The 27,600-nt window shown below is 36.9% G+C and overlaps 4 protein-coding genes across 4 annotated transcripts; 2 read left to right on the forward strand and 2 right to left on the reverse strand.

Annotated features, from left to right (window-relative positions):
• Positions 1-240: 240 nt before the first annotated feature.
• LOC141646983 (protein DETOXIFICATION 19-like) lies at positions 241-5,078 on the reverse strand. Its single transcript, XM_074455006.1, has 7 exons — positions 4,633-5,078; positions 2,318-2,862; positions 1,661-1,747; positions 1,483-1,539; positions 1,163-1,401; positions 943-1,061; positions 241-557 (listed from the first exon to the last, which is right to left on the reverse strand). Exons 1-7 carry the CDS (start codon positions 4,930-4,932, stop codon positions 429-431), a joined length of 1,476 nt encoding a protein of 491 aa, XP_074311107.1. The 5' UTR covers positions 4,933-5,078; the 3' UTR covers positions 241-428.
• A 7,924-nt stretch (positions 5,079-13,002) lies between these two features.
• On the forward strand, positions 13,003-14,526 carry LOC141646984 (phytosulfokine receptor 2-like). Its single transcript, XM_074455007.1, has one exon. The coding sequence runs from the start codon at positions 13,003-13,005 to the stop codon at positions 14,470-14,472; it is 1,470 nt and encodes a 489-aa protein (XP_074311108.1). The 3' UTR covers positions 14,473-14,526.
• A 336-nt stretch (positions 14,527-14,862) lies between these two features.
• Positions 14,863-17,251, forward strand: LOC141646985 (uncharacterized). The gene is made up of 2 exons (XM_074455008.1): positions 14,863-15,730; positions 15,809-17,251. Exons 1-2 carry the CDS (start codon positions 15,725-15,727, stop codon positions 17,189-17,191), a joined length of 1,389 nt encoding a protein of 462 aa, XP_074311109.1. The 5' UTR covers positions 14,863-15,724; the 3' UTR covers positions 17,192-17,251.
• Positions 17,252-18,402: 1,151 nt separating this feature from the next.
• On the reverse strand, positions 18,403-23,320 carry LOC141646986 (bidirectional sugar transporter SWEET5-like). Its single transcript, XM_074455009.1, has 3 exons — positions 22,711-23,320; positions 18,996-19,115; positions 18,403-18,847 (listed from the first exon to the last, which is right to left on the reverse strand). The coding sequence occupies exons 1-3, from the start codon at positions 23,188-23,190 to the stop codon at positions 18,665-18,667; spliced, it is 783 nt and encodes a 260-aa protein (XP_074311110.1). The 5' UTR covers positions 23,191-23,320; the 3' UTR covers positions 18,403-18,664.
• Between the last annotated feature and the right edge of the window lie 4,280 nt (positions 23,321-27,600).

The following is a 27,600-nucleotide window of genomic DNA, read 5'->3' on the forward strand; positions in this document are numbered from 1 at the left end:
GATAAATTCAATACAAACCTCGACATGTAGTACACTTATACATTCATATGTAGAACCTCATTTTTTATGGTGCACCAGAATGTAAGACATAGTTTTAAGTGTGCACGAATAATTGGTAAAGTCACGAGGGATTGGTACTCATGAGTCATGAACTAGTCTCAAATTTCGTGTGCAATAAATTCACCTTTGCGACTCCCTCAAGACCAAAAAAATTGTAAAGATGACATATCTAAAAGTATGTGGCGACCCAAACCCATTTGCGAATTTAAATACTTATTAGTAGCTTTTGAATTACAAAAAAAAAAAAAGCAAAACTCCAATTTTTTGTTGCAACCCAAATCTTGAACATAGATTTGGATCGGATCTCCGATCCAAAATTGGTATTGAATCGATGATCAAGCTTGAATTTATGACTAGTTAGCTGCTAACTAGACTACAATTGAATGTCCTTTCTCACTTGATGATAGTTCAATGGTCTCCCAATTCTGGAGTATAGTGACTAGAAAAAGAGTACCACTTTGAGTCGCGAGTCCACATATTAAACCGAGCCAAAGACCCTGAAAAAAAAAGGTAAATAAAAATTTGCATCAGTAACATATACGGTCATACGGAGTAATTTGTAGAAACGAGTTATCCTAGTGTATGGTAGAGCTGGCCATCAGCACGGGCTGACCCGGCCCGGCCCAGCCTCGACCCGCCTTGGCCCGTTATTTTATGCAACCTGGCCTGACCCGGCCTTGGCCCGCGCTGGCTCTGGCCTGGCTCTGTTCCTAAAATTCCAGTCCAACCCGCCATTGGCATATCTCGGGCCCGGGTCTGACAGGAGAACCCGGCCCGGCCCGAGTACAGGTCTAGTGTACGGTAGTGAGTTTCATTATCACTCAAGTCACATTTTTTCAAATTATGTGGCTTGTATTGAAACTCAGTGCCATGTATAATTACCTTAGCATACATATGAAACTTGAAGGCGAACAAACACGCCAAGGGCATGCCGATGAAATAGAATGTTCCCAAATTGATATAAGTAGTCAACTGCTGCCAGCCACATCCTCGACTCACCCCTGTAATTATCGACAAAATTTTGAGTATTGAAGTCTGATATATACAATGTAAACGAGAAGACGAGAAGAACGAGTGTTATGTATATGAGTAAATGACCGACCTGATAAAATGCCTTGGAAGGAGTCCAAAAATATGGATAAACAAAGAAAAGGTGTCATTGCAGCAAATGCTTCGAGTATTTCAGGGCTGTCACTGAACAAGCCTGCCCAAATATTGTGTCCAAATCCTAGTACCATCACCATGATGATTCCTAGAAGAATCGATAGCTTCAATGTTACAGCCATCGCTTTCTTTGCTTGATCTGGCCTCTTAGCTCCCAGCTCATTTGAAACCCTCGTGCTGTCACGAGAGTTGAAATCTTAGGAGTCGATGAATAATGCATATACTTGAGAAAACATCTCTTGTTATGAAGATTATTACCTTGCTGCAGCACTCAATCCATAAGTGAGATTGTACGCAATGGCTTCCGTATTAACACTGGTAAGAGGAATTACATAATTAAGATCAAAACAATTTGTATATCAAATTAAGTCGGTGCAATTCCGAATTAGTAAAGTTCCAGAGAGCCACAGAGGGATATATTCTCCATGTATCATACCATGTTGCAATAAGAGAAGTGCTTGTTTCCGAGTTGGGCATCAGGCCGGCTAACAGCACCAAGATCTCGAACGCCCAATACTCTAAACTGTGATTCAATATATTCAAACTGTTAGAGTATAAAATCGATCTTGTAACTCCAACCATCAGCTTAAGGTTAAGCTTTTGGTTGAGATGGTTTCTTGACATGGTATCAGAGCCACGGAATATTAAGCACCATGCAGAGGCTAGTAGTTTCATCTACACTTCTATCGACTAACTTTTTTTTTTTTTTTTTGTGTATGTGTAGAAAGAGACTCGGTTCATGAATTGAATACCACATTTCATGACTTTATCAAATAAGCTAGTTGACATCTGCTATATCGACTAACTGTTAGTCTGTTACTATCTCACAACATAACAAATGTTGAAATTGAGTATACAACCAAGTGGTGTTAGTCCAGTGGTAGCCGGGTTAAACCTTGAAGCTTGCAGAAATGCAGGAGTTAAGAGGTCCCGGGTTCGACTACCAGTTGGGGCGATAATCACTTGGCCACTGCAGCCCTCAAAGGGGTGGCTTACATGGTCCATGTGGTAGTGAGGGAATGCATGGGCCCGGGGGACTCAACCCGCTCGTCATCAAAAAAAAAAAAAAAAAAAAAAAATTGAGTATACTTACCAAACCATGGCAGCAGAAGGCAAAGCTAACTTCAAGTTAGGAACAACATAGCGAAACGATTCCATAGTCAAACCCTTCCAAGTATGCTCAAACTTCTTATCAAATTTGACATACATCATCAACATCAAAGCCGACACCCAAAACGAGACAGAAGCGGCCAATGGCGGTCCAAAGTAACCGAGGCTAGTCCAGTAAACCAGAACATAGTTAAGGCCAAGGTGCAGAACCAACGGCGTAGCTGAGCAAACAACAAGAGGGAAAACAACAGACTGACTTTGCAGGAATCTTAGGATGTTTTGTAGGATTCCATAGGCAAAGATTCCTGGGATGAGGCATCTCAGGTAGGAAGAGGCTTGTTTCGAGACTGTAGGTGTTTGATGAAGTAGAAGAAGGATGTGTTCTGTGTACCACCAGATGATTGAGATTATTATGGAGAAAATTAAGGAGATTATGCATGATGCTTGAAGATGTATTCCCATTTTGTTGTATTGTTTGGCTCCATATCCTTGACCACATAGTGTTTCCAATCCACCACTTAGTCCAGTCTGATAAATAGACACCATAACAAAAACTTAGAACAAGTTACAATCACATATTCACATGCATGTAGTGTTATGTTATGTTACACCGGCACTTCACTTCGATCATGTGTCGAGTGTCTGAAAAACACAACACTTCGATACTTTATTTTAGACTGAAAATTAAAAACTTAAAAGAACACTTAAGTAGAGGTGTCACATTGGTCAATTAGGTCGTCGGGTATGGGTCGGGTCAGTTTGAATCGGGTCATTTCGGGTCTGTTATACATTCCGGGTTGGCTTGGGTCGGGTCGGGTCATTTTGGGTTTCGGGTCAATTTCGGCTGACCAGTTGTCGGATCGTTTCGGGTCGGGTCACTTTCAGGTATGAGTCATTTTGGGTCGGGTCGTTTTCGGGTTAATGGCTAAAACACTTTAGTTAGTACTCTGTACTATTTTGATTAAGAAGAAATAGTATTTTGCAAATTTAACTCTATATTGATACATATTGTATAACATTAATACGGAGTATGACTTAGTATTTATCGTTTTGGGTCATTTTGGGTCACTTTAAGCCATTTTGAATTGAGTCAATTATGGGTCGGACTTTTTCGGTCAGGTCATCTCAGGTCGGGCCAACATTGGATCAATTTAGGTTTGGGTCAGGTCAACTCGGGTTCCGGGTCATATTCGAATCAAGCAAGTTCGAATCACTTTCAGATCTCGAGTCAGCCATATCGAATCGGGTCATTTAAGTCGAATCAGCTTTATTAGGTCTACACTTAACCATATCGGACACATTGGTATTGTGCGGTCCGACACTTATAGCTGAGTAACATGTAGTGTTAGTTAATGGGTGAATGTGTACTAGTTAAATTAGACCTGACAAACCGGTTGTTCGAGTGAAGTATGGAAGTTTGGTTGACAACATTTCACATATTGTATCAGATCCATTCTTCTTTTCTTTTTTTTTTTTGACAAGTCAGATCCATTCATTCATAATGTATTTCTCATTTATTTTTATGAGTATGAGATGAAATCAATACTCGTGTTTTTTATTTGTTTACAATATTGTAAATGATTTTATATGAGACGGTTTTACATATAAGACTAACCCTAATTTAATTGATTCATTTCAATTTAATTGTAAGACTGCGTCATTTTAACTTTCACATACGGCAAGTAATCTATTACTTCTATCACTGTAAGACAGTCTCACGTAAATTTTGTCTCTTACACATATTTTTTTTTTACTTAAAAAAGTTAAGGAAATTAGACAGGTTGTACCAATTCAATGCATAAAACATACACTTGACTTTTGGTGCACAACAATCTCATTTAATGGCTACACACCTTTGAACAACTAAATTATAAAAACTCAATCATTGAAATGGTCATATGCAAATAAGTAAAATAATACTCCGCATGTCACAATCAATAAACACAAATTCTTATTTCAGACAGCCATATCCGTCTGAAATTGTCAGACGAATACCATTTCCTCTCACAAAAAAACTCATTTAGGGTTCTATGTGCTTCTCACTTGTGAGAGGTCTTATTACCGTCTAAAGTAAGGCGGTCTGAAGCAAAACGGACTAATCAATAAATAAGTGAATGAAGAAGCTACATTCTTGTCTAAGACCATCTCAAATTAAGACGACGCTCACAGTAAATTTAAATACTGTTGAAATGAAAGAAGGGTTAGTTAATATAAAACAGATTTAAGCAAAACTAAGTCGATGAAAAAAAAGTAGCAACTGCGGATACTCTCGTAATCAGAAAAAAGAAGGAAACAAACCATGAAAGAAAAACCGGTAACAGTAGACCAAGATTGAGCAAGACTTGAACCAGCAAGCTCAGGTTCACCAAGATGACCAGCAAACATTACTGATATTAATGGAATTAAGTAATAAAATACGTTTGTTAATATCATTGGTAATGAAAATAACACTTGTGCTTTCGCTTCCTCTACGTCCACCACTTTGTTCACCACCTTCTTAGTCTTCTTACACCACCCGTCTTCGCCTTCGCCTTCGCCTTCGCCTTCTTGCGCCGTTGCCACGAGCAGCGGCGTTGTACCATTATCGTCGAGACTCATATTATTACTCGTATATTTTGAGAGATATTACGATAAATATTTTTTTTGTAATTTTTAATAGGGATTATCTAGTAGCATTGTGATTTTGTGGTAGTGTGTTATTTATTGATGAATGGTTGGTCAATCAATGCTGCAAATGAATGGTTTTTACAAACTTAGCTGTAACATTTATAACGTGTATAATAGTTTGTGGACGTGGATATAGCCGTATAGTATGTCCCATAAAAATCTTAAAATCAATAATTCAATGCTACCGTACATTTTTGTCTTAAATCCAAACTATAGGTATTTCATTGATTCATAAAAGTAAACACCAAAAAAATAAAAAAATAAACAAACATCGACAGTATTGATAAGAAAATCCAGATAAATGGATTCCAAGGTATACATTTGATTTACTTGTTCCTGAAACTATTTTATCACCTAGCCGTGGTAGAAAATGGAGAATTCTAATGTGTTTGAATTCAAGTAATAATAATGGTATGTATAGAAATATAGTATCTTATAACAGGAATCATATACAAAACGTATGGCTTGAAACGGTTTTAAGTTAAAAATAAAATAATCCCCTTTTTATTTTAATTAAATTGAGTGGAGTACGTCTTAACATACATAAAGCCGTCTGAAATAATAATTATGTTTTGTGTAAGATGGTTATACGATTTACAATGAGCTATAATATAATTTGCGCTTCATATAGTAACGGTAAATAGGCTAGATAAGAGTAAGATTATTGGTAGTTTTGAGATAAGACTCACTCAAGACTGATCTTAAGCCGGGCTTAACCATATCCGTCTCAAAATAGCACAAACCGGTAAAAATGGCTAACCGAAAGTCCGAAATGAACCTGACTGAAATGGAACTAAAATTTAAACTAAGGTCGATTCGATTAAAATCGCACGGATTTAACGCATTATCACTTAGGTCAACTGATAACCAGAAGCCTCAAGCTCAAGCCCTGAAATTGCAGCAATATTAAAGCTCGTGAAAATCGATGGTTTTGTTTGATGATTTATTTTCGACTATATGGTACTCGGAAGTCGGAGAACCTGAAGGTAGTTTTATATAGTTACAATCTTCTATAAAAGTTATTATATGCATCAGAATTTGTTATCATACACAAGCTATTTAGATTTATTAATGGAATAGGTTTTAGGTAAATATGATATTTACAAATTCTCGTTGAAAACGGACATATCCATCACAAGCTGAAAACATGTTAAGTAATGAATATCCAAGTGGATAGATAAAACAAAAGTAGAATAATACTTTCTAGGCATTTTGTTTTTTTCTTATCTACCCAATTTAATACGAAGTATTATTTAACCCGTCTTTACCTTATAATAAATATGTCCGTCTTTAATAAGACTTGTCGTATGATATTTGAGGTTAATATATATGATGAAACATTTAGGCGGATATAACGTTAAGTTAGGTAATAAAATATCATCATTAGTAGTGTTTACTTACAATGATGTATGACGTATGATGTATGATTAAAAGTTTTGTTGAATACTTTCCTCAAAAAAAAAAAAAAAAGTTAACAATCACATGTTCGGTGCGTCACCTCTGATTTTGTATGCATGTTTTTGAGGTGTAATGCTACTCATTTATTGTAGTTGGTACCTCGATATTATGATGATCATGATAAATGAATTTACCATGTTACTCCGCAGTCTAGATTCTCTTCATATCTTTCTCTCCATATATATTACCTATCCATTATTTATTAATAGTTAGGATTTCGTTGGGGTCAAAATGAAGAGATCGGATGCATTCCAGACATTTCATTTCCACCTCAAATTTTTCACCATCACAAATAAATCTAGGCCATTGATTTATTCTCGAAATTAAATCGTTTCCATTGATAAGTATGATAACTAATGGAGCGGGATAGGTAAGGGAGAGGATCCATTGTCGTTACTCCGTATTATGTAGCCAAACTCATATTACCTCCGTCCCGATCATTTGTTATCCTATTCCATTTTTTGGTGTATCAATAAATTGTTGTTCTTTCTATTTTAGGATTACATTTGATGAGCAATTTGAGCTTTCATACTCGATCAATTTGATCCACTTGTCTCCCTCTTACTTCCTTGGTCTTTGTGCTAAAACCAAAGGACAACAATTGAGCGAGATGAAAGGAGTATAATACAACTTAAACCATCAACTCGGTTTGCAACAACCATTTTTTACCAGGAATACTGTGCACAATGTAAACCCTGTATATATGCATAATAACTTGTAAACTACATATGCCAGATCAACAGATTTTTTTAAAATTATCATGATGATATAATCTACAAGAGTACAAGATATGGTTTTTGGACTAAAACGAAAAGCTTAAAGTAAATGGACTCAAACTTGAGGAAAACACGGTGAAATTGTGGTGGAAATTCGAGTTAATTGGACCAAGAACAAGGATATGAATCGAACAAAGCATAAAGTTAATGTTCGAGACTAAGAGGTTATCCCATCACACAACAAAAGACGCTACTCCAGGCTCCAAGTACTAAGCAAAGGAGTTGTTCTCAAGCACAAAGCCAAGAGAATCTTAGAGAAACAAAGTTTCATTCTTTTAATTCATTATTTAACTCAAATTTGATTGTTACAATGTGATGCCTTGGTTTATATAGGCCAAAGGCTTTACATCTTGATCGTTCAAAAGAAATATAAGGGCCACGAATAACACTACAATGAGTACAACAACCAACTATTTTATCTTACACAAATAACTAAATACAAAGACTAGAAAACAAGAAAAGCATAAAGTAATAATGCTGAATTTAGATTTGCTTGCTTACACAAGGTCAAATAAGATGTGTAAGGCCTTGGAAAAGGGTGCTTGGCAGCTTCAACTCTTCAAATAAAAAAGATAAGGAAGCCTTTCAAGCCTTGTCCAGCCCTTGTCTAGCCAAGAACGGCAACCAAAACAACTTATGATCACATGATGGTGTTGAATTGGTCCTTCCCGGACCCACTGATTTGTACTTAACTAAACGTGCATCTAAATTGTGAATTAGCTAAGACTCTCCAAGACTTTTCTCTTCCCAAGACTTTAAGATAGGAGTATTAGGCTTTGGAATCACTCAATTCTGTTTAGGGATTGCCTTGGACGATGTTCTTGATGATAGACCCAAACCGGGCAAGAGATATGACTTGGACTTGTTTGAGTTTCAGTTGTAGTACTTCTAATTCTAAAACAAGGCCTTTCTTCCTTCACTCCATGACACTAGGACTCCTTAAGGATCTTATGAAGGCTTCGAAGAAGCCCAATAAGATGTGGTAAAATAGACTTTCAAGCCCTTGATGCACAGAGGTACGAAACAGACATCTCAGGAATCAGAAACATCTTGTAGGAGGAATATCTCTTATATCGGGATTAATATCAGAGCTCATGATAGCTGATTTAAAAGCTAATGAAGTTAGCTTTCACCTCCAAAAAGAATCAACCTTAAACATTGAGTAAATCTTGAGTTATTGAACTTTTAGTGCTCATAGGTCATTCTGAAAACAGAATAACACTCTTCTGCCTAAGCTGCTTTTATCAACCATAACTCGAGTTATGCAACTGATATGGAGGTGATTCATAATCCGTTGTTTACCTAAGATCCCAAGCTTTTCAATGACATAAGAATCAAAGGATTTTTACGAGTACAACTTCAGATATGAAGCTTGGAAGTCAGGCCTGCTATATTGATTGACATTTCAGAAAACTATGAGAATACTCGCTTTGAACATGAATTTGTAACCTTTGGTGCAACCATGAGCTTGGAGGCTTCTAAGGCTTATTATGACCATGAAATTTATACTCCTTGATTACTCCCTTTCCAGCTTTAAGTCGTACATAACCAGGGGCGGTTATACAAATGGTTCAGTGAATGCATCTGCGCTTCATTTGTTAAAAAAAATATGCATCCTTTGTTAAAAAATATGCTTAATTTTATGTTGTTAAGGAACATATATATTAATTATGTTGGTTTAGTGTTTGTGTACTTGTATGTAGTTTTTCCTTGTTCAAGGTCATGGGTTCAATACTTTTTGTGAACATTTTTTTACCATTTGTGTTGTGTATATATATATTTTGCAATCACATAAGAAACTAATATATTAGAACCAAATTTCTCATTATAGAAACATAAATCTGTCACTTTTGTGATTTCGTTACTTTTTAGTATCCCGTCCACTTAATCCTGGAAACGCCTCTGTACATAGCTCCAAAAGATTGTGTTTAAATGGACACATGAGCCTCTATATTCCTAGATTTTAAGCATTAAACTCTACCCTTATATAGAGATGGAAGTGACTCGTGTCGTGTCGAGTTGTGCCTCGTGTCGGCCTACCATGCTTGGAGAAGAAAATGGCATGGCCCTGGCAAGGAAGGTGAACTTCGTCTCGGGTCGTGTCGTTTCGTTAGAATGGAAATGGCGGCCCAAGCGTGTCGTGTCCACTGCCTAGGTGCATAATTCCTTTGTATTTTGGGCGTGCCCAAGCGTGCAATACCAGCTGGGCAGTGCCGTGTTTAGATTAGGCACAATCTTCTTTCTCAAACTTTAGCCTAAGCACTTGCCATGGCCCATGCGTGTCATGTTGTATATGGGGTCATATACATAATATATATAGTAGGAGAGAAGATCAATATGATTTGCATATAAAATATTGTAGAAATCACATATATCAAATTAATATGAAAACGTCATAAAAATAGAATAACAAACCCGAGCCCAATGAATTCAGGTTGTTTTCTTAAGACAATTTGAGAGGTACCCAAGGTTAATGAACAATTGTCTCTTAGGACAGAATAGATTACGTTTCTCATAGTACTTCAAACTTGAGAAATCGAGCAAACGCTACAATGCTTGATAATCACATGACACTAATGCATATTCTAAATGTAGAGATAATCACATGACACTAATGCATATTCTAAATGTAGAGAGGAGCATGAGATTTACTTTATTTTTCCATGACTTTTCAATCTTCATGTAAGGCTGGGAGGGGTGGTGATCATGTATTCATAGAACACAAAAAGACACGAATGGAAAGGAACGATTGTAATTTCTTATTTAAATTACATAAAAATATCCAATAGGTTATACCATGTTGGGTCGTGCCGATCTCGTGTCGTGCTATAATGGAACATGGATCATACTGGGACGTCCCAGCGCATGCAAGAGCCCGCGTATCCACTGTCATCTTTACCCTTTTCCTTGATCGTCACTAGGGCAGAGCACGGATCGGATATCAATCCAAAGTGTTAGTTTGGATCCACTATCCATATTAGAAATTCCTGAAGTCAGATATTCATATCCATACAAAATGTTTTGGATATCCAAAAACGGAACGGATTCCGATATTCATTGGATATCCATATTTTTTAATTTACTTTAAAATTAAGTTTGAAACACCATCATATTCATCATCTTACATTGATTTCTTTAGTATTCTTACTCCAGGGTTCTCGACATAAAATTTCAGTACTACTTACATATTTCTCTTATATCGTAAACTTTTATTAAGTTGTATGTTGTATTAGATAAAATTATATTTTCTCGAAATTATACTTAAACTAGCACTACAAGTTTAAAACAACACGAAAAAAATGGAACGATTTAAAAATAGTAATTCAACACTGCAACGTCGGAAAATTTCATATAACCCCAATAGAAGGATTAAATCTAAACACACTTATTAAATAAAAAATGGTAATAAACGACAAGAAAATATTGTAAATAATAGAAAACTATAATTTCGGATCCGATTAAATATCCAAATGTTTTAATTCTAATATTCATATCCAAAACAAAACCAAAGATTTCAGATCGGATCTCCGGAAACTCAGATTGGATTCGAATCGGTTTTGGATAATCGGATTTTTTGCTCAGCCCTAAATTCGTCACTATTAACTCAAACTTCCCTTCTCAGTCTGTCCTTAGAAAAGAAAACATGTACTCCCTCCATTCAAACAAATTCCGTAAATTTGTTCAATAAATACTCCGTTTATGGAAGGTCTATTGAATAATCCCTCTCATCCAATTGCCGAGACACGTTTTGCAACGTGAATAAGGGGGTGTTTGGTTCACCCAATATAGGTATGAGGTATGGGTTTGGAATGAACCAAACCCATACCATGTGTTTGGTTGACAAAATTGAAGGTTTGATACCCATACCTCAAACCCATGAGGTATTGGTTTCTCATACCCAGAGAGGGGGGTGGGTATGAGATTGATACCCATGGTATCAAATTACAATATTAAAAAGTGATAAAAACAATTGTAAAAAAAATCATTTTATATATTTATTTGATTAAATTTTCTCTACATGATTTAATAGTATAAAAATTATTATTAAAAATATTGTATTTTGAAGAGTTTTTAGCTTTGATTATTTTCTAACCCCATACCCCCAAAATTGAACCAAACACAAGGTATGAGGTATCAAGTTCCAACCCGATAACACCCAGGTATGATTCCCGATTCCAAACCCATACCCACGCGTGAACCAAACACCCCCTAAAATGTATGAAATTGATTTGAACCAAGTGAATACTTCGTATTAAGTTTGTGTATGAACTTAGGCAGATCTCAGTTGTCTTGAACGAAAATAGCAAGTCTTCTTTGTGACGGGTAATACTTGTATCCTCTACGAGGCCAAAATGAAAAATGAGGAGGATGATGCTCCTGCTCCTCTTCGGGTGTAAGGAGGACGTTCCCCTCCCCGAAGGACACAAGTATTTCTCCGCAATTAATTACTATCTTCAGTCAAAACCTGCAAACTTTGCAGCATGAACGTGGGTATGTTACCTTTTTTTTTTTCAATTGAAAATTGCTTATTTAATCTGCAATCACTTATCACACAATTCAATCTTGAGATGATTGGGTTCTGAATTCTGATATTGTTGGAATATTTCTTTTTAATATAATGGGCCATAGCCCATAAGGGCAAGTATAATGCTGACCGGTTCGAAACCCCGTCTGTGTACCACCTCTCGAGACTTTACCAGCTTAACTAATCGCAAATAATAACTACTGTATGATGAATTAGAGTTTACTTTGGTGGAGAACTGGAGATTTGTGAACTGGTTGATACTTACCTTTAAAAAGGTGAGAACTTTTATAATTGGGTAAAATCAAGTTCTTTTAGTTGAAGTTTAAATCATTCTTTGCTGGACTTTAATTTTACCAAATGGGTTTTCTGGGTTTGATGTTATTTGGTCTGAAACCCTATGTAAGGCTTGTAATTCTAATGATCTTTTAGCATTGAAGCAAATTTACTGGTAATCTCACCTTTTGGACAAATTTTGTCAAGTTGGGATGGGGCTATTCTAACACAACTCTAGCTGATGTAATTGGGTTGATGTTGATTTGGTCTGTGTCGAAAATAGTTCTTTCGTAATCTAATGTCGAATTATTGTGCAAAAGTTGTTTCCTTGCAAGGGTAATGCCTGCTAGGAAATTACAAACTGTTGATCAATCGAAAATGGAAGTTCGGATTACTGGTTGCTTGAGGCCTGAGGGGGCATTAGACTGTGAGATTGCTGATAGCCCAATGCAGTTCATTGGCTCGCGTACCTGCATCAGGTCTTTCAACCCAAGATAGTCCACTGTTGCATCATATTCAGCAACCTTCTGTCTGTGAATGCATTGTCTGTAAGTCTGTATTTCTACTGGAATTTTGAGAATACAAGTGTAGCGGACCCGAAATAGCCAAACATGATTTTTTGACGAGTAATGAATGATAATATAATTATTTGAATAGTAAAATCCGTCAAGATTGACCATAACCCTTTTAAGTTAACCATCCTATAGACTTAAACAATTCTTTGTGCATATTGTACAACTGTTTATATTGTTTTCTATCACAACTTGTTCATTTTCATTGTTGACCTTTCAATTCTTCTGGTACGAAATTTCTTATTTAGTCGGAGTTGCCAGTCGTTGCTTCTTGGCATTGACTCTCAAGCTGGCATAATTGAAGAACAGCTTAGTGGAAGTAAGTTCTCTTTAACACTATCTTTAAGTTGATATTGTACCTGTTTTATAGCGAGATTCTGACTTTCCGTAATCTTCAATGATGCTAACTAATAATATGGTGAAATGGGTTATATGGGCTTGCTTGCTTTGTTCACTTCCATGTTCCGAACCTCTAACCCAAAACTCTGATTTGAATGACTCCTTGGCACTAAAGCAATTTCTTGGTAATCTTACTAATGCGCAAATTATGACGACTTGGGCTGACACTAAGAATTGCTGCAATTGGGAGGGTGTCTCCTGTAGAACTACAGCTAATACGAGTAGAGTGATCAAGTTGGTCTTAAGGAGCAAGGGCCTACAAGGAGTATTGTCGCGATCTCTTACTCAATTAGACCGATTGGAGGTGCTTGATCTCAATAATAATTCTTTTTCAGGTCCTATTAACCTTGATTTCACAGGATTACCGAATCTTTATCTCCTTAATCTTGCTAGTAACCATTTCTCTGGCGACATTCCTAGTTCAATTTCTACCTGCAAGAAACTGGTAACATTGAGTATCGGTAGGAATGATTTAACCGGAGAGATACCCATGAGCTTTGGCAATCTTACATCACTTTCGTTTTTCTCATCCTCGAACAACAGCTTGGTGAATTTGTCAGTGGCATTTACAACCTTTCAAGGATGCAGAAATCTTTCCGCCCTTATCCTTACAACCAACTTCCGCGGTGAAGAACTGCCACGGAATTTGTCAGGCTTTGGTAACCTGAAGATTTTGGCACTTGGGAAAAGTGACCTCCATGGTGAGATTCCTGATTGGCTTTTAAAATGTAGGATGTTGGAAGTCCTCGACTTGTCGTGGAATCATTTGACTGGTAACCTCCCTTTGTGGATCGAGCAATTGGAGTATTTGTTTTACTTGGATCTATCGGATAATTTGCTTTCCGGTCAAATCCCAGAATCTTTGACGCATTTGAAGAGCTTAATGTTCACACATTCGGCGTCAAAAAATTCTTCTGTTGATGGAATTCCTCTTTATGTAAAGAGAAACCAGAGTGATTATGGCTTGTTGCAGTACAATCGTCTCTCTAATTTTCCACCTTCAATATACTTGAGTAAAAACCTGCTCAGTGGAACAATACCGTCCGATATTGGAAGGTTGAATCAACTCCATGTGTTGGATTTGAGCATGAACTATCTAACAGGAACAATTCCTGATTCAATGTCAGAGATGCTTAACCTTGAAGTCTTAGATTTGTCGCTCAATAATTTACATGGATCGATACCTCCTTCACTTAACAAGCTCACGTTTCTTTCGATGTTCAGCGTGGCATATAATCAACTGCAGGGGCCAATACCAGACGGACCCCAGTTTCAGAGCTTTCCAAACTCGAGTTTTGAAGGTAGTCCTGGTCTTTGTGGGGGTGTACAAGGTATTGCTTGCTCTCTTACACGAAACAGTAGTCTTGGACCAAGCATTGTTTCTGATTCAAGAAATAATTTTGGTAGAATAAGCATACTTGGGTTAACTGTAAGTGTTGGTATTAGTATCATCTCGACTCTTGGTTGAAGAAACTTGTTTGTATGAGTTGAGTATGACACTTATCAGATGATTGTCTGTTTTGATTTATGAATCATCAGATAATGAGTAATGACTAGTGTTTTTCGAAAAACACCAATTCTTGTTTAAGACCGTCTCAACTTAAGAAGGCTCTCAACCCAGTTTACAAAGTATTCCTTGCTCTCTTACTGACTAATGATTGAGAGTGTACTTTGGTGGAGATTTCTTAGCTCGTTGTTACTTACCATTGAAAAGGTGAACACTTTCATAATTAGGTAATAAAATTCTTTTGGTTGAAGTTTAAATCATTCTTTGCTGGACTTTAATTTTACCAAATGGTAGTAATTCTTGCCTGAAATGGCTTTTCTTGGTTTGATGTTCTTGGATCAGAAACCCTATGTAAGGCATGTAATTATAATGATCTTTTGGCATTGAAGCAAATTTACGGGTAATCTCATCTTTCGGACAAATTTTGTCAAGTTGGGGGTAATTGGGTTGATCTGGTCTGTGTCGATAATAGTTCTTTCGTAATCTAATGTCAATTCTCAGGAAAACGTGACTGTGCAGCAGTGCAGGAATTACTGTTTCGAGTTTTATTGGCTGTAGCACAAAAAAATTGTTTTCCTGCAAGGGTAACATCTGCTAGGAAATTACGAACTGTTGATCATTCGAAAATGGAAGCTTGGATTAATGGGTTACTTGAGGCCTGAGGGGCATTCATGTTTGTTCTTTACATAACTAGACTGCGAGATTGCTGATAGCCCGATGTAGTTCACTGTTTCACGTTCCTACATCCGGTCTATCAACACAAGATAGTCCACTGTGGTCTATGAATGCAATGGTAGGTCTGTATTTCTGTTAGAATTTTGAGAGTAAAAGTGTAGCGGACCTGAAATTCACAAACACGAAATTTTGATGAGTGACGGTAAAATTATTTGAATAGTAAAATCCGTCAAGATTGACCATAACCCTTTTAAGTAAACCATCCTAAAGACTTAAACAAGTCTTTGTGCATATTGTTCAACTGTTGTATTGTTTTCTATCACAATCACAACTTGTTCATTTTCATTGTTGACATTTCAATTCTTCCTCTTGTGAACTTGTGGTCAATAACTACTGCCTAATCAATTATGATAAGTATGATGCCGGCCTATAATATTTGAGTGCCAGGGATTCATTGTAATTGCATTATTATCGGTCTTTGCTACTTTGTGTCGACTGTCGACTGTCGACTGTCAAGCAATAATTGAAGATCAGCTGAATGAAAGTAAGTTTTCTCTAACACTATCTTTAAGTTAATATCTGTTAATACTAGATTCTGATATCGCAATCTTCAATGATGCAGACTATGGCATTTTCAACTAGTATGGCAAAATGGGTTATGTGGGTTTGCTTGCTTTGTTCACTTCCATGTTCCGAACCTCTAAACCAAAGCTGTGATCTAAATGACTCCTTGGCACTAAAACAGTTTCTTGGTAATCTTACTAATGCGCAAATTCTGACGACTTGGGCTGACACCAAGAATTGCTGCAATTGGGAGGGAGTCACCTGCAGAACTACAGCTAATACGAGTAGAGTCATCAACTTGGTCTTAAGGAGCAAGGGCCTAGAAGGAGTATTATCGCGATCTCTTGCTCAATTAGACCGATTAGAGGTGCTTGATCTCGATAATAATTCTTTTTCAGGCACTATTAACCTCGATTTCACAGGATTACCAAATCTATATTTCCTTAATCTTGCAAGTAACCATTTCTCCGGCGACATTCCTAGTTCAATTTCTACCTGCAAGAAACTGGTAACATTGAGCATCGACAAAAATGATTTAACCGGTGAGATACCTATAAACTTTAGCAATCTTACATCACTTTCGTTTTTCTCATCCTCGAACAACAGCTTGGTGAATTTGTCAGTAGCATTGACAACCTTTCAGCAATGCAGAAATCTTTCTGCCCTTATCCTTACATCCAATTTCCGCGGTGAAGAAATCCCGGGAAATTTATCAGGGTTTCGTAACCTGAGGTATTTGGAACTTGGGATTCCTGACTGGCTTTTAAAATGTAGGATGTTGGAAGTCCTCGACTTGTCGTGGAATCATTTGACCGGTAACCTCCCTTCATGGATCGGGCAAATGGAGTATCTGTTTAACTTGGATTTATCAGATAATTTGATTTCCGGTCAAATCCCAGAATCTTTGATGCATTTGAAGAGCCTAATGTTCACACATTCGCCGTCAAAGAGAAACCAGACTGATTTTCCACCAGCAATATACTTGAGTAACAATCTGCTGAATGGAACAATACCGTCTAATATTGGAAAGTTGAATCAACTCCATGTGTTGGATTTGAGCAGGAATAACATAACAGGAACAATTCCTGATTCAATATCAGAGATGCTTAAGCTTGAAGTCTTAGATTTGTCGAGAAATGATTTACATGGATCGATACCTACTTCGTTGGAGAAGCTCACGTTTCTTACGGTGTTCAGCGTGGCATATAATCAACTGCAGGGGCCAATACCAGAAGGATCTCAGTTTCAGACCTTTTTAAACTCGAGTTTTGAAGGTAATCCTGGTCTTTGTGGAGGTGTACTAGGTATTCCTTGCTCTGTTACAGGAAACAGTAGTCTTGGATCAAGCATTGTTTCTGGTTCAAGAAATAGTTTTGGTAGAATAAGCATACTTGGGTTAACTGTATGTATTGGTGTTAGTATTATCTCGACTCTAGGTTGAAGAAACTTGTTTGTATGAGTTGAGTATGACACTTATCAGATGACTGTTGTTTTGATTTATGAATATCATCAGGTAATGAGTAATGACTAGTGTTTTTTGAGCAAATTCAGCTTTCTTTTAAAAATCATTCAAGATATCAGCAAGGAAACAATAAACAATCTGACATCATGCATCAGTTTGAAACTCAGATTGAGGACAGCATGCAGAACGGTCTTTGCATTGCTTGTGAATCTTATACTGTGACAAACAGGTCATGCTATGTCCGTTAAGTGATTCACTGTAATGTAAAACCGGGTCAGGTCATTTTGGGTTCAGGGTTGTTCGACTATGCCATTAAGAGGGTCAATCTGTGTAATTTCATATTGACTCATTATCAGGCCAATATTGAGTATTTGAGTCCATTAAAGTTCAGATCAATTACATGTCGTATTGGATCAAATTGAGTTATGGTGGTTTTTTTTAGTTCGGGTCTTGGATGAGACTATTTGTCTGATCATTATTCGGATTGTCGCTTTTTTTTTTTTTTCTGTTTTTGACAAGACCGTTTTTTTTACTCCTATTGAAATCTTCTCCAAGAAAACTACGAGGAAACTTCTTTTTTTTTTTAAGCCTAACCAGGTTTGAACATTAGCCAATAAATTCATTTTTTGTTGCACCTCTAATCTGCATAATAATATAATATCTCTATTTTGATCGCATATACGAAATAAAAAAGTACAAAGATAATGTCTTTCCTTTCATACAAGATGTTTATTCAATACGGAGTAATTATTCTGGTTCAACCAGGTGACATACAAGTAGTCAAGTAGAGCTAGCCAACAGCACGGGCCGCATGCGGGCTCTTTCTGCACACAGCCAAACCCACACAGCCCGCCTTCCCTCCCTGGCCTGGCCCGGGTCATGAAACCCAAACTCGGCCCGCCATTGGCCCGCCTATTTAGTAAAAAAAATTACATAGTCTAGCTCGGCCCGCCCTCCACCCACCACGGGCCTGACCCGGGTAAAAAATACTCCCAGCCTGACCAAGCCCGCCCCTCCCCCTGGCCGGTATAGGGCCTAGCCAGGTGAGCCCGGCCTGAAGACAACTCTACAAAAAGATTGAAACAACGAATATAACACATACCTTTATTACATAAACTTCCTCTTCTCCGTTTAATTGCATATGTTTTTCAAAATCTAATCGTATATTTTGAAAAACATATAATAACTAATTAAATGAAATGGAAAAAGTAGATCTTATTGAAAAGAGAAATAACGAGCACACACATATTGCGGATTACGGAGTACATAGTACAAGATGTTAAAGCCACTAAAGTTAAACTCCTGGATATTGCCACACCCCTTATGTCTACTTCCACTGCCCTTCTCATTATTCTATCAAACATTACCATTGATCAAAGGGTATAATGGTAATAATAATCTTAGACGAATAGCGAAACGACGTGTGACAATATCTATCAGAAACATGCTACATTACACATTAATAGTTAGTTGTAGACTTGTAGGGGACTTGGGGTCTTCTACTTCATGAGCATTGGCATTGTCATCAGTTATTGACATTTCAGGATCGGATTCTAGATCGATAGCATTGTTCTTGAACTTCGCGTATATTATAAGTTGAATTAACCCGAGCATGCACCCTAATATATTCGGTATCTGTAATTAAAATCCAAATTTAAACGTTAGTATTATCAAATACATTAAGTTAAATTGAGTAAGAAAAACTCTTATTCTTTAATAAGAGTTATTTTAATCAATGATAGATAAATGATTAAAACGGATATATGTAAGTAAAACGACTTACTAGTATGAAAGTATTTCTAGGACATGTAGCATAGATGGTCCAAACCAATCCGTTGAGGAATGAAGCTAACGATGTGCTACATGGCCAATACTCCACGTTTTTTGTTTTGATTACCTTCTTCTGCAATGAAAGAAAAACAAAAATACTTGTTCAATAAAATTTAAAAAATGTTCACATTTAAAGCAAAGTCAGAATTTAATTAAACTCAATCACAAGGTAAAATAGAAAATATCAAAAAAAAATAATTATTTCAAAAATTTTGATGACTAGCTGGAAGTCCGGAACAAGCGCCCTCTCTAGCCCTTTTTTAGATCCACCATTATATTTATTTTTGTCTACACAACTTTTATAAGAGACACTATTTATACGTCTCACAAAAAAAAAATTATTTCAGCTCGCGTAATGGATAGTTATTTCTTTTTCCTTTTTTTTTAGCTTATACTGAACTAGTATAGATCCCGCGCAATAAATGCGCGGTATTTATAGAGTTTTTATTTTACTTTTTAGTTTATTACTTGTTCATTCAAAATTTATACCTTAATATTTTCATATTTCACCTCATTAGATTTTGATATGAGAAAAAAATTAAACCGCAAAACTAATAAAAAAATTGAGTATGTCATGAAATATTTTTTTAATCACAAAATTAATTATTTAATTTTATAATTTTTCTTAAATTATCTTAATGAATTTTTTTCACGAAGCTAATAATATTTATTTATTTTATTGTTTTATACAGTGTAAGTATGCGCATCAAGTAATTTCTAAGAAAAATTAGCAATTTTGCATTTTATAATTTATACCTTTTTTTATTTTATTTTGATTAAATATTATAATTATAATTTAAAATTTAATGAAAAAAATCATGCTTTAAAAGAAAAACAATAATTTAATGGGAAAATCTCATTAATTTCTTTCCACATATAACTATATAAGTATGTGGGGATAAGGGGATTATATATTTATATTATGTCTCAAAGTATTATCTTTACCTGAGACGGTCTGCTAATAAATTACTTTAATATGATCGGATCCACGTTGAAAAGTCGGAAAATTGGAAAATGAGGAAGAGCCAAGTGTAGAGTTGTGATAAAAGAACGGAAAAGATGAGAATGACAAGCAAAGATATGATAGATGAAGGAAAGAACAGAAATACTTTTCAGGGCCTAAATCAAAGTGTGAAGATAATTCAGAGAAAAGAAACAAGTGATTTATCGATCTTTCACGTGAAACTGCAAAACTTGCATGCAAATAACCATGCTTGAGTAAACACACTCAAATCGTACGTACAATTGATTCCACCATTTATGTCAATTTCAGTGTTCAGACTTGCTTTATTAATTATTAAGTTATTTTAGTTACACGATTGTAATAATACCAACCGATGAAATTTGTGTCAAAGATATATGTGTAGGTGTACGTGGCCTTTTGGACCGTCGTCGTACTCCTTCACATTAACCTCCGGTCTTTTTTGTTGTTTTCTAACTTATCATTTGGAAATCGGGATAGGTAAATTATATCCTACTCCCATGAGTAGGGAGTAGGATACTCTCATCATTTAGTTATTGGAAAATTATAAAATTAAAACTTAAAACCATTAAAATTTAAATTTGATACATTTGAAAAATATAAAAATTAGTACCACAATTTATAATTTTCGTTCCTCTATAAATAGAGATCACTTTTGATATATTTTGGTGTTTATATTGATTATACTCACATAGTCACATATTCACATCACATAATTGACATATTCAAAACAATGAGATATTCACATCACGTAATTAACATACTCATCAGATATTCATATTACATAATTAGCATATTCACATAGATTAAAAATTATAATTCACAAAGTAAAACTCACATACTCACACAACTAATATAGATATTCAAACAATATAACAAACATGTTCACAAATTACTTGTTCATATGAACAACAAACATTTTATTAAGTTATTCACAGATATTCATTTAACAAAATATACATATTCACACAATTTAACATGTGAATATGTCATTTAAATTTTGTGAATATATATTTAAATATTATAAACGAGTTTCAAAATATAGCAAATATGATCTTTTTTTATTGAGTAAAAAATATTATGAACATTAGTGATTTTTTGTTTTTTAAAATTGGTAGTTAGATTAAAATAAAGTCATTTTAAATATATATGCACCTTTTAATAACTACCCATTAATTACATTACAATTAAAAAAACTGATGGGAGTACCATGCACCATATTCTTGGGTGCATGGTATAAGAATTACTCTTTTACTTGAGTACACATAACATGTGTAAGGCTGAGCAAAATTATACGATATGGTTTTATTATACGTATCTGATACGCTATACGAATTTAATTATACGAAATTCCGGATATCCGGTACGAATTTCTGAATATACTATACGGTTCTTTAAAAACCGTATCGGATACGGATCGCCAGAATATGAAATCGGATATACGGTATCCAATACGGTTGCCTTTTTTTTTAGAATACAATATTAAAATATATACATAAATCACAAAATATCCAATTTGTTGTTGATTAAACTTTATCAGTATTAAACTTTATAAGTTATTTACTTTTATAACTTTTTAAAACACTTTTAAGTTACTAAAAAACCAACAATCACACATAGAAAAGAAAAAAATAATAATTAAATTACATAAGTGAGGCTGAAAACCGAATATCAGATATACGGTTTCTGGATATACGGAAAAACCGGATATACGGTTTCCGTATATATGGAAAAACCATATCGGATAAGGATACTAAAAAAGGAGATTTTAAAAAACCGGATATCCGATACAGTTTTCAAAACCGTATCGGATATCTGGTATTGCTCACCCCCGATTACATGTGTAACAATCTCATATACTGAGTAATTATATTTAAACAATTTGGTTAATTAGAATGAGCAAGTCTTGTATAAACGGAATTACACTAGTATAGTACTCCGTATTCATTTCATTTGGTTGTGATCATTTCTTCATATTTGTCTTTTTAACGACAAGACCAAAAAAATGAAATCCATTTGCTTTAAGTAAAATAATCTTGCAAGTGTGATAATTACCAACTTAAATTTATTTAACACGAAAATGTATAGAAATGAGAAAATTATGACTTTAATCTCTATATACATGGAGATTATATACGAGTGTCATTGATTATAGGGTATTTATAGGGGTATATCCAAGAGCGAACCTAGAATAAAATTTTAGGGTAGCGAATTTTTCTAATATTATTTTATACTTATGTTAAAGTCCATATGTAAGAGCAAAAATCGATAATATTAATTATAAGGTTTTTTGAAAAAACTTTTTCCGTAAGGTTTTATAGTAGTCTTCTCGTTCCTTTTCAAGAAAAAAATTCATGTAGTAATTTGTTCTACTAAGAGAGCATTTTAGGTTTTAACAACTATTTCCTTCTTTCAAGTTATTTTCATACATTAATTCGAAATTCCTTTCATATAATTTGAATAAATGTTTAAAATTGAGTGAAAATGGAGGAGTAATATATAATATGGTTATAGAAATAATTGTAAAAGAATGAACGTAAATACGAGCTGTAAATACTCCCTCTTATTCACTAGAATCATAACATTTGAATAAAATAATTCCCAAAATTATTCAATTGATAATGGTATGATTCCGGTGAATGAGAGGCAGTAGTATACTAGTATAGTGAGATATATCGACACATACCGCGATTGACAATGGCGAAGCATAGAGAAATAAGTTAGCCATAACACCCAAACTCCCAAGAATCACTGAACCACGATGTTTCCTTAAGTTTTTGCTTGTGAAAAACACAAGAACAATTGAAGTCACAACACAAGCTAATATAACAATTTCAAGAACAATAAAAAGAAGTACTAAAATTCTTTTCCTATTCTCTTTATCAGCATAATAAGCAAAGAAAATAGTGTAGATTAAGCTAAGGAAAAGCCCTAGGCCATTTGTGGTTAACACGAAAAGTCGGTTCGACCCGTTTAAGAAGAGTCCATAGGCTAACCAAAGACCACAATTAAGCACCATGGCTAGGTAAATTAGTGGTGAAAATTGCCCTATTGATTTTTTCTTATGAATTTCTTTGCAAGTTGAAATTGGTGATAAAAAGAGAAATGTTGATGTTATATTTCCTAATATTCCCATTATTAATTCAGCTATGGACCAACCATCCATTTTTATTAAATTTGAGTGATTTTATGAATATATATTAAGGTCTTAGTTTACTTATTTTATAGTTTTATGTGGTGATGAAATAAAATGTAAGAAGCTAAAGGGTGGAGGGAGAACTCTTGCAACCAATGCTAGTCTATATATAGTGATTGTAGTGAGATAATTTGGACTATGAAAAATTCGTGTGTCCTCCAGGCAATCCATCAAATAGAATATTATACAGACTTAAGTGTAGGGAGTACGGTTCTTTTGAAAAACATGAGATTTCTTTTTGAACTATAGATAATAAGTTTTGTCTGGTATAAGAATGTTTTGATAGAAAAATATTAAGTCACATTTCAAAGCAAAAGTATACATATTAGGCTAATAGAGCAATAGCATGTCATTCATCATCACATGCACATTCACATGCAATAGCTCTTGGTTTTGCTTCAGACGGATCATTTTAATTTAAAGTAATAAAACGGGACTTTGTAATCATTTTACAGTTAAAATATGATTATTATTGAAAAACAAATTACCATAAATTGTAACATTAATTATACCATTGTGGTTACTTTTAACCATAAAATAGTCGCATATGCTCAAAGCTTCAGACGAAAAATAGCAGTCTAAAACAAGAATTTGTGTACACCTAGATATACAAGTGAATCATTAAGCACGCACGCACTACGAAAGTCACCACCCACAATAATTAGGAGTGATGAGGTGATCATGGGTCGAGCTCATACAGACTTGGGTTGGGCTAAGATAAAAACCAGCCCGTTAATATGGCTGGGCTGAGTTAGCCAAATGTATGGGCCTATTTTGTGAGCCCAAACCCAACCCAAATGGGAATGATTAGGCTTTTGGGCTCAAATGGGCTTTTCGGGTCCTAAATTTTGCGACTTGTTAGATGAGTTAAATAGCCGCATATCGTCCACTAGTACCTGAACTAAATACTTAGATTACAAAATTAATGCAAATGTAAAAAAGAAATAATGAACCCCATATTAATTGCTCGATAAAGAAATAAATATAGATACATAACAATGTTTGAAAGTTAATCATGTACTATAGATATAATCTATATTAAAAGGACATAGCCTTTACTTTTAATGAATATAAATAGGTTTTTACATGTTTTTCTTTTAAAAAAAATTATTATTACTTTTACATATAAAATACGAAAAAAAATTCCTTTTTAATAAATTTGGGCCGGGTTAAAACTTGGGCCCAAAGCTCAGCCCTAACCTAGCCCAAAATTACATAGGGCTTTTTTGCGCGGCCCATGACCTTATTTTAGGCCTAAATAAAAGTGTTCCGGGTGTAATTCCAGAGCAGTGATTAGTTACCACTCGTGGCTTGTAGAATAATGTCTTGGGCTGAATCCTTCTTGCTCCTATCGTCCCACTCGGCCTCTCCTGCAACAATGAACGAACTGAGGGCTTGGCCGTGTGCCAAGCGTACTCACTCCGACGCTCAAGTCAGTAAACTTAAAGGATTAAGCTGTGTTACTTGGCTAGATGCGTATTGTAGAGAGATAAGGGAGATATTACCAGATGAATAGTGTATTTAGGTTATAATTGTGAGATCCTTTCCTTAATGAAGGTTGAGGAGTATTTATAGACTTTCACCTTTTGTCACGTAGTGGCCAAGTGGCCAAGTGGCTAGCAGGTGGAAAGACTGATCTACCCCTCGGCCGAGGGACCTATGGCAGGCCGGCGGACAATGTTGACTCGCCGCCGAGGGGTCTTGGATATGAGTACGCGGATGTGTGTCCCTTTGGAAGGTTGTCACGCCGAGACCCGTGGTGGCGGAGGCCGATGGGATGCATCGGCTAGGCTATCTAAGTCGTTGACTTCTTTGTGGATATCCTTGACCTTGCTCGGTGTGTTGACTTGGTCAGCGGTGCAGAATATGCCCCATCAATTTGCCCCCCGCGTAGTCTATGCCGTGGTATGGGCTCCGATGTACGTTGAGCATGTATTACGCACAAGTAATTTTTAGAAATTTTTCGCATCGGCTTCTTCTTGTGCATCGGCGTGGCTCTTGCTAGGCCGTGCCGTATACCATATCCTAGGCCGTGCCGTATACCATATCCCCCCTCCACATGGATGCGTAAAGGGCACTCGATGTGGAAAAGAATATGACGGTGGCCGTGACCAAGGTTGAGAGTGCCGGTTGATTTTGTTTTTTTGCCGTGCTTCCTAGCTTGGTTGATCGGGTGGCGGCGGAGACCAGATACCTAGGAATTCGTTGAGGAAAATGAATAGTTGAAGGGATGTGAACGGGCGTGTTGAAGACGCTTGGTCACTGTTGCATTGATTGACGTTTAACTGTTGCGACGATTGACATTCCGTGGTTGCATGCTCGACACGTGTTTGCTCGTTGATTGGCTATTGCTTCATGGGCTGTGCTCTGATTGGCCTTTTATTATGGGCTCTTTCCCTATAAATAGGGCAGTTTTTCCGTGATTTTGGTCACTAATTTCATTTTCTCAAATTTTCTTCAAAATTTCATCTTGCTCAAGTGAAGGGTTTCTTTTTTTTTTTTTTTTTTTTTTTTCTTCCAATCTTCAGAGTTTTTGATCCGGCTAGCACTTTTTCCTTTGAAGGTAAACAAACGAATTTTTCTTTTCTTTGCTAGTAATTTGTTGTGAACATGTCTTCGCCGATGATCTTTGGACCTAGTGGGCCCGTGTCGGAGGGTCCTAGGTCTCCTTCTCGGAGGTTGATCCTCGATTTCGGAGGAATGGGAGGATGAAGATTCTTGTGGTGATTTTGGAGATGATTTTGGTGAGGAGGAGGAAAGGCCTCGTCCTAATGAGAGGCAGTACGTCATGGATCACGGTGATGCCTGTAAGGTTCGCCTTGACCGTGTTTGGTCCCATAAGCTTGCCAGTTGTTCTGGTGAGAAACTTTTCGAGGGCCATTTTTTCTTCGGTAGTGGATACGAAATTGTCATCCCCGGGAGGGTCGGTCCGTCTGTTGTCCTCCGCCGGGCCACACCGGTGTGTACATGCGGCATTTGGAGTATGGTCTCCGGTTTCCTCTGAATGGGTATGTGATGGCCATAATTAAGGCTATGAACGTTGCCGTTGCCCAACTGCACCCGTTGGCCATGAGAACCATAATCGGTTTCGTCTGGCTTTGCCTCTTCAAGGAGAGGCTCGACGGTGAATTTATTCCGTCGACTTCATTATCGAAACCATCAATCTCTGGCCGTGTCGGGTGGTACAGCGTGCAAACGGAGCAAGGTTACGTCTCTGTTGACAAGCTCTCTTCTAGCAAGGAATGGCGGGGTCGGTGGGTGTACGTTAAGGTACCGGGACGACTATCCGCCGCCCCGCTCCTTCCTTCCAAAGACCAGGTTAACTTGCGGTGTGAGACTAGGGCGGAGCATGACAGATGGGTCACCCGGAAACATCTGAAAATGGATGCCAGCAGGGTCCATCTGAAGGAGGATGAGAGGTTGGCGATGAGGCTCTTCGAGGTGGACAAGAGTGGGGTGCCGAAAAGATGGATTCCCCCGACGCAGATCATTCTCCAGGATGAGCCACTTTGCTACGTCGGCCTCATACCGGCCCTGGCGCAGGGTGAGTGGGGTCGGTGTGAGGCCCGTCACCGCTCTCAATGCTCCTGTTTTCTCGGACTTCGATTTATTTCCTCTTCTTGATTCTTTGTTTCTTTTGCAGACCACTTCGGACCGGACCTATCTGAGGATCTTCTTCGGAGAATGGGGCTGCATAAAGACAAAACCGTTGCTAACTTGCATCCCAAGGCTCTGGCCCATGATCGCAGGACGTCGCCGAATGACCTCATGGAACAGCGGCTGAAGGGCTTGAGCAAGGAGGAGGCGCAGGCCCGGGTGATTAGCGGCGTAGTGCGTCGGACGCGGAAGACGGCGTCGAAACCGGTTTCAACTCCCGTCCTCTCCCCTAAGAAGGTGGAGATTGTTGATATTCCTGATGAGGGGGACTCTGATGCAGAGGGATCTCCCCTTATCTGTAGGAGGAAAAGGACGGCTTCTGCTGCTGGCAAGGAAGTGCCTTCTCCGGCCAAGAAGGCCAGACATGGTATCCGTCTATCCTGTGGTTTAAACTTAGCCGTGCCATTAGGTGTTCCTGATAAGTCAGTTGATACTGATGCTTTAATTGAATTTTTGCAGATCAGCCGCAGTCGGCCATCGCTCACGTTGGGCGGCAGGCGGTGGGCTTCTCTGCGCAGGCTCGCGATCAGGGCGCCACCGTCACTTCATCCCAGAAGGTTTCCTTCTCCCAGCCGCAGGCTGGTGGCCAAAGTACCACTGCCGTTCCTCCCCCCCAGAAGGCTTCCGTCTCCCAGCTTATAGAGGAAGGCACAAAGCTGATTAGGGAGCTGGCGAGGTGGAACGTGGCTACCGGGGCTCGCCTCAAGGAGCAGGAGAGGGTCA

This window comes from Silene latifolia, chromosome 3 (assembly GCF_048544455.1).
Source record: "Silene latifolia isolate original U9 population chromosome 3, ASM4854445v1, whole genome shotgun sequence".
Lineage (NCBI taxonomy): Eukaryota > Viridiplantae > Streptophyta > Magnoliopsida > Caryophyllales > Caryophyllaceae > Silene > Silene latifolia.

Excerpts from the sequence above, each read along its gene's own strand:
- LOC141646986 (XM_074455009.1), bottom strand. The coding sequence starts at position 23,190 with ATGGATGGTTGGTCCATAGCTGAATTAATAATGGGAATATTAGGAAAT. Across the intron at positions 19,116-22,710 it reads CTTCGCCATTGTCAATCGCG|AAGAAGGTAATCAAAACAAA; the intron begins GTATGTGTCGAT and ends CTTTCATTGCAG. Across the intron at positions 18,848-18,995 it reads CTAGAAATACTTTCATACTA|ATACCGAATATATTAGGGTG; the intron begins GTAAGTCGTTTT and ends TTTTAATTACAG.
- LOC141646983 (XM_074455006.1), bottom strand. The coding sequence starts at position 4,932 with ATGAGTCTCGACGATAATGGTACAACGCCGCTGCTCGTGGCAACGGCG. Across the intron at positions 2,863-4,632 it reads TTACCGGTTTTTCTTTCATG|ACTGGACTAAGTGGTGGATT; the intron begins GTTTGTTTCCTT and ends TCTATTTATCAG. Across the intron at positions 1,402-1,482 it reads GGATTGAGTGCTGCAGCAAG|CACGAGGGTTTCAAATGAGC; the intron begins GTAATAATCTTC and ends CTCTCGTGACAG.
- LOC141646984 (XM_074455007.1), top strand. The coding sequence starts at position 13,003 with ATGATGCTAACTAATAATATGGTGAAATGGGTTATATGGGCTTGCTTG.